This window comes from Mercenaria mercenaria, chromosome 5 (assembly GCF_021730395.1).
Source record: "Mercenaria mercenaria strain notata chromosome 5, MADL_Memer_1, whole genome shotgun sequence".
NCBI classification, from domain to species: Eukaryota; Metazoa; Mollusca; class Bivalvia; order Venerida; family Veneridae; genus Mercenaria; species Mercenaria mercenaria.
In genome coordinates, this window is record NC_069365.1 from 4,651,254 (window position 1) to 4,665,354 (window position 14,101).

Consider the following 14,101-nt stretch of genomic DNA (forward strand, 5'->3'; position numbering starts at 1 on the left):
AGACAATGAAAGCAGTAACATTTTTATTAAAAAATAAAATAAACAATGAGACAAACATTTCCAACATCTTTGGACGGTTCAAAAATCCCATGTTAAACATACGATAAAGCCCGAAACGCGTGAAAATGTTCCGAATGTAAATCGGGTGAAGTAGGCGCTCTATGTATAGAGTTAGATTATGCGTCTTGATACTGTACCAGAGGGGTCGGTCAATTGTGGGTTATTGATTACACTGGGCGAGTCTACTTACTTATTACTTGAGGATGAAAAAAAAACGTGTTTTTTAAATGTTGCTCTTAAACAAGGGTGGCGGTTGAACTACAAAAAGTACAACAACAGTTAATTCACAACAAATCGTACGGTATGTTTTATAATCAGTAGAAGCTAGTCGTATTTACGCTTATGAGACCTGTTTCACCCATAAGTAAATAATTCACAGGTCCATAATGAAATATTTTCCCCAGCGCGCATATACTTCACCTATTCAATATGGCCGCGATCAATAAACATGTATATCAGAAATTGATAATTTTGTCTGTCCATGATTGAATTTCTTTCTATTCAAAGGGACCATACAATTTTCATAGGTTGGCCGATCACCAGACTGAAATATGTTATGACTGTTTGCTAGCTGGCTTGTGATCGTTAGGTTAAGGTTTTTTCTTTTTTCCTTTCCTCTTTTTGAAGTAAAAACGATTGACTTTCTGTAGATGCATCAGGAGCCCGGTGCAACTATCTAACATTCAACCCCCCCCCCCCCCCCCCCCCACACACACACGGCACTAAAGGAAACTGTTGTGTTAGTAAATACAATCTATAAGAAGTGTTTTTGAACAGAACGCAAACAATCAAAATAATGGCAGATTCGGTTTGATTCAACTCGTTCATTAGCAGTTATTCCTCATTCTATGATGATATAATAAAATGGAGTCCATGATCTTAAATGAACATACAATGCTTTGAATGCTAAGTTCCTGTACTGTTTGATTACAAAAAAAAACATTGTCGTTGCGAAAAATAAAAGTTAGTTGTCTAGTAAGTGTAAATGTTGCTGTTTTTAAGTCTTTTAAGAATACATTTTACATTATCTGTAGACCACCCATGGTACAACCTACTCATGTGAACATCAGTAACACATTAATGACTGGCACCGTTTACAGAACCAAAACATCTGTAGCTTGTAATATGAGGACGGTTTCATGGGAACATCAATTTGAGAATAAAGCGGTTTGGAACGCAATATACAAATACTCACATTTGCGACAAATATCTCCCATACACTGAAAACCAGGGTTGCACTGAAATAGAGTTTCGAAAAGTTGATACCTGGCCCCGTGTTCACAAAACATTTTTCGGTCTCAGCTGAGTTTGAGTTTAAATTTTAATATCAGTTCTACTAAAACTTCATGGTTAAATTCCAAATGAGACTGACCATCAGTACTAATTAGTCACTTGAAAATAGTTTTTAACTTAAAATCTAATTTTAAACATGCTACTTAGATATAAATGACAAGTAAAGTTTCGTTATCAAACTCTGCTGAGACTGAAAATGTTTTGTGAACACGAGGCCAGATCTCAACCATTAAATATATGCTATATTTTCATTATACCCAAATACCAGGTAAACAGCCTTTTAAACCAAAATAATGCAACCTTGGAAACGACCAGTGACAGTTGACTATGTAAGCCCTGGAGGGACAACTGACTTCCGTACTTCCCACTTTTGACTTCTTGACGTCTTACTTCCTACTTCTAACTTCCGCACTTCTGACTTCTTACTTCTGACTTCCAACTTCCTGACTTCCGACTTCCAATTTCCGCACTTCTGACTTCCAACTTTCCCTCTTTGGAAGTCGGAAGTAAGAAATGTGGAAGTTGGAAATCCGAAGTCGAAAGTCAGGAAGTTGGAAGTCAGAAGTGCGAAAGTTAGACGTCAAAAGTGCTGAAATAAGAAGAAGGAAGTAAGAAGTCAAGAAGTTAGAAGTCAGAAGTGCGGATGTTGGAAATCAGAAGTCAAAAGTCAGGAAGTTGGAAGTCAGAAGTAAAGAAGTTAGAAGTCAGAAGTGCGGAAGTTAGAAGTGGGAAGTGGGAAGTCAAAAAGTTAGAAGTCAGAAGGAAGTGCGGAAGTTAGAAGTGGAAGTGGGAAGTCAAGAAGTTAGAAGTAAGAAGTGCAAAGTTAGAAGTCAAAAGTGGGAAGTACGGAAGTCAGTAGTCCCTCCAGGGCTTTCATAGTTGACACCTTTTTTACTTTACATGATTATTTTATCAGTAATTCTAATACGACGCGATTCTTTCCCTGTTAAACAAAGGAGACAGAATCTAGTGTTATCATATTCACTGCTTGTGTGTCATAATTATTACGTCATAGCGTCGAACGTCATAATGGCGCGCTGGACAAGAAAATCACACAAAACAGGCAAATATTTGGTGGATGCCGTCAAGGATGTGCATAAAATCCTTGACTTTGTTTTGAGATTGAAATACTCTATCTCAGACAGTATTTGTTCGAATAAAGTAATTGTTTGTCCTTCAGATGCGTATTATTTCATCACGAGGGGGCAATTCTTGTGATATAATTCCCTCGCATCTGAAACGCTGACTTTTTTCAACGTCATAACACTGTTTGTGATATATCATTTCTTCAGTACTGTGTGCGACAACAAATATGTCACGTAAATATTAAATCTTAAGTACGTTTGGATAGTTTGTTCTGCAAAATTAAAGGTATATTAGATCCAAATTTCAAATTTGAAAACATAAACAATTACTTCATATGAATTATGTTAACATGAAATTAACAAGTTTATGTGTATTAACAGTACTATGCATTAGGTCTGAAATAGTGCACACTGTATATATGTATAGGTTAACACAGTATAAATGTGTACTACCACTAAAAAACTGGCTGTTTTTTAACTATCTACTGGTACTGCATGACATTTAATTATGAATATTGTTCTATGTGCAAACGTACTTTACGTATCTAGTAAAATTGAATATATTATATCATGCATTTGAAGTAAATATCTAAAGATAAAATGTTGTGAAAGATGGCGACTGGATATCTTTAAAACAGGGAAAAAAACATAAAATACATATACTTACAGGATATGTTACTGAACAGGGTGTCGGAGGCTTACCACAATATGGTTTTGTGGAAACACTAGCTAACGTCATCATTATCTGAAATACATCAGTGATATTCTTATTCGCAAATATTATCGTCCATTTAAGCAAGATGCCTAAGTGGGCGTAAGTGGTTCACCTGAGGATAGCAACCTTTAGACCTCGCTTCCCAGTAACTTAACCCAATACCGGTAAGCAGTTAAAATAGAAAAAAGTGGAAACTCCAAAAGTCATATAAAGGCACTTTTTTTTTTTTTTTTTTTTTTTTTTTTTTTTTTTTTTTTTTTTTTTTTTTTTTTTTTTTTTTTTTTTTTTTTTTTTTTTTTTTTTTTTTTTTTTGTTTCTTTGTATGTTTTTTGATGTGGCAGTCCCTGACTGGCGTTGAGGCTTTTAACAAGCTAGGGTCTGACGAATCAGAGATGATGCCTGTATCAATAATCTGAAAACTATTATTTTTTATATTTCCTTCCAATTACATGGTAAACATTTACTGTGCGTCCCCATAAAATGATACTGAAGAAGTCCCCATGGTTCGATGAGAGATGCAAACATGCAAAAAAGGTCTTTTTGTAATGATAAAAAGTGCATTTAAAACCAATCCATCTGAAGCAAACAGATTGAAGTTCCTCTCTAGCAGGAGCGTATATACCAATATTAGAAGAAAGGCAAAAAGAGAATTTTATTACACTGAGAAAAGCAAACTATCTGATTTAAGCAACAGAAACCCAAGTAAATTTTGGAAATATATTAAAATGTACAAGAATAAAAGCATGTCAGATTCTGTTAATATCAGCTTAAGTGACATTGCTGAACATTTTAAAACGTTATCCAACCCTTCGCAAGATGATTTTATGTTAGATAACGAGAATATTGGTCGTGCAGAGAACGTATGCATAGATGAACTCCTTATAAATAAATGGTGCGAGGCCATTGATGTTTTTAACGATGTTCAGTTTGGATTTAGAGATAATCGTAACACTAGTGACTGTATATTTTTATTACATACAATTATTCAAATTGCTTTGTATAATAAATCTAAATTATTTTGCGCCTTTATAGACTATGAAAAGGCGTTTGATACTGTAAGTTCTGAAACTTTGTAATTCAGGTATTGGTTGTAAAGTCATTACAATGTTAAAATCTATATACGCAAGTGTTAAGTAATGTGTTAAATTAACTTCTAATATGAAAATGTTTGACTTTTTTACGTCACTGTTGGTTTAAAACAAGGGGAACCGTTCTCGCCTCTTCTGTTTATCCTATTTGTTAAATCATATAAGAAATTGTAACCTAACAGAGAATGATTTAAATCAGTTGTCAATGTATATGTTAATCTTTGCACATATTTCGTAAAATTACTCATTTATTTTATGATATCATTACTTCATTTATATATATGATATCACAATTTTTTTTTTCTGTTTTTTTTGTTGGATTTAACGTCGCACCGACACATAATAGGTCATATGGCGACTTTCCAGCTTTTTAATGGTGGAGGAAGATCCCAGGTGCCCCTCCGTGCATTATTTCATCACGAGCGGGCACCTGGATAGAACCACCGACCTTCCGTAAGCCAGCTGGATGGCTTCCTCACATGAAGAATTCAACGCCCCGAGTGAGGCTCGAACCCACATCGATGAGGGGCAAGTGATTTGAAGTCAGCGACCTTAACCACTCGGCCACGGAGGCCCCCCGATATCACAAAAATGATTTTATGATGTAATTGATTAGTTTTTAAATATCACAAAATCATTTTCATGATATCCACAGAGATATAGAGTTATCTGTTATTCGACATTTTAATATTTAATATGATGTCAGTTTAGTGATATTTACAATTCTATATATTGCTTTCAATAAATGTTATTTTGATTTCACAAAATGAATTTAAATTTATAAAACAATGTTTGCTAAATCGATTTCATGAAATTAATTTGATTAATTGAAAATATTTTAATTTGATTTCATTATATTTTAAATGATCACCGATATTTAAAATATGAAGCGATAATATCAATAAATAAGTAAAGGTTGTACAAATATACTATCATCTAGGAATTGTTTATATCCATAAAGCTAAGTTAGTAAAAAAAAATCTGGAAAGTAGATCCATCGGAAGCAGCGAAAACAATGCAAACAGTGAAAATTGCAGACTCGGTTTGATTGAGTCTGTTCATGAGCAGTAATGGAAAATGCAACACTACCCACGCCCCCTAGCACCGGCTTAAGCAGTATTCAATCTTCAAATCTAAATGAGTTGAAATCAATGATCCCGAAGGATTTCTATAAATATTGCATTCATTTGAGTATGTTACCATATATCGTGAACTGGAAAAATACAATGTCGACAGAGTCTCAGTTGACATCTTTTGCCAAAGAACACAATTATTTTGCATACAGAAGAATTTATAGATAGCCTCGAAATTATAGGGTATAAGAACACCACTGTGACGTTCACACCGGTTTTTGTTCACTCACTCAATTCTATTTTTTGTGTCTGTAAAAGTGTCATGCGCTTTCGTTTTAAGTATAAGCCTTCTGTAAACGCTTTAATATATATATAATATATAGATATTATAGATTATATCAAATTCTATAGGAAAATCAGTATTCTTCTATCCGTATCGTACTAAACTGGTTATCTGTTATTCACACTAATTTAGGTATACTAAATAATAATATATATAAACACTATACGTTTTTCCGCCATTAAACGTAACGTTATCTTCATGACGTCACGTCCGTCGTTTTATTATGTATTTATCCTGATGAAGGCGTGAATGCCGAAGCGTTGATAAAAGATCAATATTCACGTGTAGTTCTTGAATATTACCACTGTAAACATTTTTGAAATATATTGATACATTAATACATGCAGCGTAGTATTTAACATATAACCGCCCTTACTAAAATAAAACGAACAACTTTTTCTTAAAATATGACATGTGCCGTAGCAGCTATAATCTAAATCTGCATGAGCCCATGTTTGGTGTATTGCACATTCATGTAGCCTGCTATTATTTTGCAAAATAATTGCATGACAGGACATGTAACTTGTACAGTACCAGTTCATTTCTTCAAACTAAATTTAATTTGAAGAGTCTTTATTTTACATTCTAATATGACTAACAATGCTTAAATCATCACAACGATATTACGTTGACGTCACGTCAACGTGATATTTAGCGCCATGTACGCATCAAGAAATAGCGCTTTCAAATTTCATGAAATATTTTACTTAATAACATGTTTCAAACGAAATGTCACATTACACAAAATTACAAACATGCTGAGTTAGTTATTCGTTTTGCTGAATAATTCGCAATACTTTTCGCCCGAACTGAATTCTGCCGCAAGACGTATTACCAATTCCGGCCCTGTCGTGTATAAACAAAGACCTACTATTGGCGCCATGCTTGCGCGAAGAAACCGTTCCATCATATTTGATATAAATTTTACAATAAAGAACATATTAGAATCGAAATAATTTACAGCAAAACAGTGCTTTATCACTATTTATACACGACGGGTGGTTATACGTCGGGCGTTATAATTTCACGAGGGCGCAGAATATTTTGTGTGCAACCTATTTCATAAGAGGTTAATTTTTAAACCAAATCAGTAACGAATGAGCTAGGAAAATGATGGGCGTACTGACGTCATAATTCGAATTTTTAAACTTATCCGGTGTTTGAATAATGTTCAGTGTGTCGTTCTCATAAATTACAAGACCTTGCATAGGGACTTTGAAAAATATGATATTATATGGCATGTTAGACATCAAATCGTCTTAAGATGTTCTCTAGTTCTGGTTCTAGTTGGTACTCCCAAACAATCAATTAAGACTATGCGTTGGAGGTGTTTGTAAGGAAAACAGTGTTCATCTAATAACGTGTAATCGTTCAAGAAAACAGATATAAAAAATAGAGTGCAGAAGTTAAAAATTAATAAATTAGGAAAATGACCGTCGTCAGCCAATATTGAGGTTTGGACTAGACTTAGACTGCATATGACCATTGAGTCTGTTCAAGTAACATATAGTTCTAATATAGAAAGAGTTTAAGTTTTTTGTTTTATTTTGGGGTTTAACGCCGTTTTTCAACAGTATTGCAGGTCTGTAACGGCGGGAATTTAACCTGACCAGTGTTCCTGGATTCTGTACCAGTACAAACCTGCTCTCCGCAAGTAACTGCCAACTTCCCCACATGAATCAGAGGTAGAGTACACGTGATTTCAGACACAATGATTTTATCAAATCGTCACGAAGAACATACGCCCGCCCGGGGATCGAACTTACGGTTTAATTGATACTTTTAAGACTGTTGGGTATGAGGAAGTTCTAATTTCTAGTAAGTATGAGGTGATCATGGACCAAAAATATAAGCTAGTGTTGCTTTTTACACAGAAATATAAAAGTTATTGAAACTTTGGTGTTCTGAAGTTTTCAAGATGAGGTCGTTTATCATTTGTGTTACAACGCTGGTAAATTTATATTTTTACGGACATCTCTGGACATTTTCGATCTAAAAGGCAAGATGTTTCTTCAAGGTGTCACGGTACACATTTCGTTAAGTTAGGGAAGGAAATGGGAGGAAATGTATCAGACAGCCAGTTAGCTCAGTCGGTAGAGCACCCGCCCTGTAAGCTAGGGGTCCAGGTTCGAGCCCCGCACTGACTGCACATTTTTCTCAACCTGTGACATTTGCCGCCCAACGTGGGACCGTTGCGTGCTTGCTTGGTCAGTCTTACGACGTTCGCAATATCATATACTTCCGGAATCCAAGGACGAATTTCCAGTTGCTGGGTTGTGAGCCACGGTACGGACTTGGTCGCGTAAGGGGAGAATGTATGCCAGGCAGCCGGTTAGCGCTGTCGGTAGAGCACTCGCTCTTAGAAGCAGCATGCGGATGACTTATAGTCTACGTTTAGAACGTCTTCTGAGCACGATACCTGGACATCTTGATAAAACAAGCAGGAAAAATATGTTGAGGAGTAGATTATGGTCTGGACTTCGGGATTACTTTGAGGTACTTATTCGAGAATCATACTGAATACAACATGCTGCGAAGAGAGATAAGAGCCATTGTCACCAGTTCAGAACTCCAGCAATTATCATCAAAGAAGGTAGCAAATGACCTTATAAAGTATATAATTTTCGGCGCTTAACAGTAAAAACAGGTAATAAGCCCGAGGAGAAACAGGAAATATTTTACTCAGCGGAAGATAAGAAATCAGATGCGGTTGACGCAAAACAATTCGCTACCAACGTAGAGAGTACCCTGCTAAAAGAGATATAGAGCATTGCCAACAACGGTATAATGGATGCCAAAATCTCTGGCACGGAGAAGAATATTCGGGACTTGAAGGACAATAACGTTGATAGAAAACCTTGGTACGGTGGTAAGCCAATAGGAGCAGAGATTTCACAGAAATAGAATACTGACAAGCCGGATTTAAACTCCGACCGACCTTCATCGTAGGGCAGATAAAAGGTCAAGGTCATCACAGTGTTAGTCCTAGTTCGCCTTTGCCGATTGTCGGTACATCTAATGAGGCTGATTGATATTATTATCAATGGTACTTTGACAAAAGTTTTTTATCAAATTGGTATGTTTTACAAACTGTGACAAACTATGAACTTCATTGAAATATGTATTACTTTTGTTATTTTAACTTCAATATCAGTAATATACTTTTTTTTCTTTTCCGGTCACCTTATATTACATCTATAATCGCTTAAATACAGGCATATTTTCATTAGTAAGAATAAACAAAGAAAATAAACATACAATAGGCTCGCAATCTTCAAAGTTTTTTACAATATTCTTAAACGATGTGTTTCTCTGAAGACAGCGATGAAAATCACCATTCCTTTGATCAATTTTATGGCTTCAACAGCTGTCTTTGTCGATTGCTTCTTAAACATTTCGCTACGACTTGAATGTAATAAAGAATGTGCAATTTTGCAACTTGAAGAATCAATTTATGGAATAACTATGTGGTGAATCATTCTCGTTAAATTGTACCTGGGAAGTAACACCAGTGTAAATTTAGCAGTAGAGCAGTACAAGCAGTAACATCAGTATGCGCGTCCGCGTGCTGGGTTTACGTTTGGAGAGGCTGCGTTTTTAGAACGTGGCTTTCCCTGTTGGATATTCATCCTTGTTTCTTTTCACAATTATTACTGCTAAAAGTTATGGCAGTAACAGCAGTATTACTACTGTTACTGTTGAATAGTTACTGCTGTAACTGTTAGTACTAATAACGGTAACAGTAATATTTCCGTAGGATATTTGTAGTAGTAACAACAGTAGCGGGAGACTGTACTAGAGACGTTATAAAACAGTGTATATGTCGGTTTATTAATGGTACTATTGTTCAAAACAAAGTAGATGCTACATTGCATGTAGATTTACAAGAAGCCAGTGGCATACGTTGAAAGTTTGAACATGTTTGGGGGGGCTCGGTGATATCAAGCGAAGATTTGGTCCAATTTGTAATCAAAGGGAACTGTATGATATATACTATGAAGTTAATTTAAGAAGCTAAGGCATTATATGCCAACGAAAAATGTTTCAAAAATGTTTCAAATTGTTTCAAATTGTAAATTGTCTTTTTTCATGTGACAGGAAATAGACTCGAATCCTTGTTACTGCTGTAATTCACAACGTTCACGACGGCTTGAGAATGCATTAAACCATCTCAATTTATTGCTCGTATGCTTATCCAATAAAATGTACATATTACGTTGCTTACTACTTTTCAATATGCTGGCGGCATACATCCAAACAGGTCCCATTACGAAAATTGAGTATGTTTGGGTGCTCAGTTACTGTTATATCCTGCACCGAAACTTTTTCAGCGTACAAAACGGCTTTAGAATTCACTGAACCATGTCGATCTATTACTGGTATATATGTTCAGTGAAAATGAAATATGAAATTGTCGACGGATGTTGAGAGTGCCGACTACATACGTCTAAAAATGCCCGATTACGTTGTTCGAACATGTATTTTGCACCGAATTGACTGACTCAATTCACGATTTGGTTCAGTAAGGTCATCGTCGGTGACTGTAAGTGACATATGATGAAATCAGCTATGGCAAAGTAAGTCCTTGTGTGCAGACAAAAAACGGACTCTTTGTATTACATTGTATCTTAATTTTGATCATTTTCCATGTGTCAGAACTTGAATCCTTGTAAGTGTTGTAGTTCACAACGTTCAGGACGGCTTTAGGGTGCATTGTGTCATGTCGATGTATTGCTGGTATTATGTCCCAAATATTGTAAATGTTACATTGCCGACGGATTTTCAGGATCTTGATGGCATATGTTCAAAGACTGCCTCATTGTGACATTAGAACATGTTTTGGTATTTAAATATTTCTGTATTCTCTGTCGGTACGATGGATTCGAGCCAATATTTGGTCACTTTTGACCATCGGCTGAGTCTTCGTGAGATACATTACGAAATCAGATTTAGCAATTTTTTCATTATGTGCCGACAAAGAACGGTGAAATATATTTAAATTCGGAATTTTGAGCAGTTTTCAAAAGTCATAAAATAAGCTAAAATCCTTGTGGATATATTGTCGGAATTATTGTCCAAGGATTTGGGTTAGGGTGCATATTGTATGCCAGAACAATACAGTACATATTGCAGGCATTAAAACGATGGACTCGAGCCAATGTTTCGATGTTTCGTCGGGGGGAGTATGATGAATAATATGAAATAAGATTTAGTAGTAATGCAAATATTACTGTTGGAATTTATAGCAGTAATACTTTTCTCATTTAGGGCAAGCCCATTAATTAAAACGGAGACCATACGATCTCCTTTCATGAACTGCACTTCACTGTGTCACTGAAGGTTCTATGTACACCGCATATGAACACATCTGCACATTAATGTCTCTAAGTCTGTTCAATCCAGGGCTAAAAGGTGCAGACGGTTGCATTCATTTCCGTCACAGCCAATGGACAGGCTCAATCTAACCAAACCTTCAACATTTTAAATTTTGTCATGCTGGACGACCTGTGGAGTTTCCAACTCTTTTTTTTGTGTTTTATTTTTCAAGAATTAACTATTTCAACAATTCATGATTTTTGAGTGAAATTTAGAAATCGTGAATTTGCGAAATCGTGAATTTTTGAACTTCAAGATTTCACGATTACAAGAATTCACGAATTCAATATTTCACAATTTTTGCGTGGAATTTGGAAATCGTGATTTTGTGAATTATTGAACTTCGAGATTTCATGATTTCACGATTTCAAGAATTCACGATTTTTGCGTGATATTTGGAAATCGTGAATTATTGAACTTCAAGATTTCACGATTTAGAGAATTCACAATTTCAGGACTTCACGATTCTTGCATGAAATTTGGAAATCGTGAATTTGTGATTTACTGAACTTCAAGAATTCATGATTTCACGATTTCAAGAATTCACGATTTTTGCGTGATATTTGGAAATCGTGAATTATTGAACTTCAAGATTTCACGATTTAAAGAATTCACAATTTCGAGACTTCACGATTCTTGCGTGAAATTTGGAAATCGTGAATTTGTGAAATCGTGGATTATTGAACTTCAAGACTTCACGATTTCACGATTTCAAGAATTCACGATTTTTGCGTGATATTTGGAAATCGTGAATTATTGAACTTCAAGATTTCACGATTTAAAGAATTCACAATTTCAGGACTTCACAATTCTTGCGTTAAATTTGGAAATTGTAAATTATTGAACTTCAAGACTTCACGATTTCAAGAATTAACGAATTCAATATTTCACATTTTTTGCGTAAAATTTGAAAATCGTGAATTCTTGAAATTGTGAAAACTTGAAATTCAATGATTCTCGTTTTCACAAATTCACGATTTCCAAATTTCACGAAAAACTCGTGAAATCTTGAAGTTTAATCATTGACAATTTCACAAATTCACGATTTCCAAATTTCATGCAAAAATCGTGAATTCTTGAAATAGTGAATTCATGAATTCATGAAGTTCAACAATTCAAAAATTCACGATTTCTAAATTTCACTCAAAAAATCATGAATTCTTGAAATCGTGAATTCTTGAAATTCAATACTTCATATTTTCCAAGTTTCACGCAAAAGTCGTGAATTCTTGAAATCCTGAAGTTCAATCATTCGCGATTTCCGAATTAAATATTTCAATTGTTCAATAATTAAATATTTCAATAATTCACAATTTCAAATACTCTCGATATCAATTATTCAGGATTTCAATAATTCACAATTTCACAAATTCAACATTTCAATTATTCAGTAATTCAAGATTTCAATTATTCAATAATTCACAACTTCATGAATTCGCGATTTCCATATTTTATGTCAAAAATTCAATATTTCAGTTATTCAATAATTTAATATTTCAGTAATTCACAATTTCAAAATATTCTCGATTTCATTTATTCAAGATTTCAATAATTCAGAATTTCACTTATTCAAGACTTCAATCAATCAATATTTCACAACTTCATGAATTCACGATTTCCGTATTTCATGTCGAAAATTCAAGAATTCAACTATTTACGATTTCATTATTTCACAAATACCGCTTCAAGAATTCTTGATTTCATTTAAATACTTCATGATTTCTACTTCACGAATTCATACTCAGAAATCGTGAATTCTTGAAATTGAAATGTCACCACCGGTCTTTCGTACTCGATATATTTATAGTTTAACCTTCAAAGATACCTGTACAACTTCGTTTTTAGAAAACTTTAAACTGTACTTGTTTCTTTCTTGTGTATTATATATGTTAGCGGACGACACTCATGACCGTTTCTCTGTGTGCGTGCGTGCGTACGTACGTGCATGTGTGTGTTTCTTTATTTTTGACTGCTTCTTTTACATGTATTTACAAAAGCACATTTTTTTTCTTACTGCACTATGACGTTCGTTGAAATATTTATTACTTTTGCCATTTTAACTTCAGTGTCAGTAATATATCTTTTTTCTTTTCCGGACACCTAATAATACTACTAATATCGCATCAAATACAGGCGTATTTTTCATTCACGACAATTATTGCAGTGATTTAAAATAGTCAGAATAAGCAAATAAAATTAATTTAAATAAAAAATAAATAAAATAAAAAATTTAACTTACAATTGAAAGCAAAGTTAGACTCCCCATCTTCAAACTTATTTTAGAATATTCTTAAACGACAACGTGTCCCTCTGAAGATGGCGATGAAAATGACTATTCCTTTGGTAAATATCATCAGATCAACAGATTGTTTCGATTGTTCCTAAGATAGTTCGCTAATGACATAACTTGAATGTATTTAAGAATGTGCCATATTGCATCTTGAAATGTTAATTTATGAATTAACTGTATGATAAATCATTTTGATTAAATTATATATGGACAAATGTACCAGTGTGAAGCATTATTACTGTAACTTTTGAAAAGTAACTATTACAGCGGTAACAATAGTATTACTGTAGGATATTTATAGTAGTACAACAGTAGTTGGAGACTGTCTGAGATACTTTATAAATAGCACGGGCGAAAAACGTTCAGACCTTTTTAAAGTAGTATCTTTGTCATTTTGGATGGGATGGAAACCTTGATTCTGCTGTAAATCTTAAATTTCAGGATGGTTTGAACATGCATTCAATGAAGTGTCGATATATCAATGGTACTACTGTTCATATCAATGTAGATGTTACATTGCCTATAGATTTTCAGGATTCCAGTGACTAACGTACAATGTAGGCGTTATTAAGATATTTGAACATGTTTGGGTGCTCGGTTACTGCTGTAATCTGCACCGAAACGGTGATATCAAGCGAATATTTGGTCGAATCAGTCATCAGGGACTTTATGATCTATAATATGTTACTGTTTAAAGAAGCTAATGCACTGTGGACCGACGAAAAACGTTTCAAAAATGTTAAAAAATGTAACCGTGATCTTCTTATATTTAACAGGA

At 34.4% G+C, this 14,101-nt stretch overlaps 1 protein-coding gene across 1 annotated transcript in view; it reads right to left on the reverse strand.

The window, feature by feature from the left end:
* The window catches only part of LOC123556307 (uncharacterized), a 42,283-nt gene extending 28,853 nt beyond the window's left edge, over positions 1–13,430 (reverse strand). Inside the window, exons 1-3 of the mRNA XM_045346911.2 lie at positions 13,273–13,430; positions 3,106–3,183; positions 1,256–1,298 (exon numbers count right to left, since the gene is read on the reverse strand). Coding sequence (XP_045202846.2) covers positions 1,256–1,298; positions 3,106–3,183; positions 13,273–13,299 — 148 coding nt within the window. The 5' untranslated portion in view covers positions 13,300–13,430. The remainder of the gene's footprint in view (positions 1–1,255; positions 1,299–3,105; positions 3,184–13,272) is intronic.
* Between the last annotated feature and the right edge of the window lie 671 nt (positions 13,431–14,101).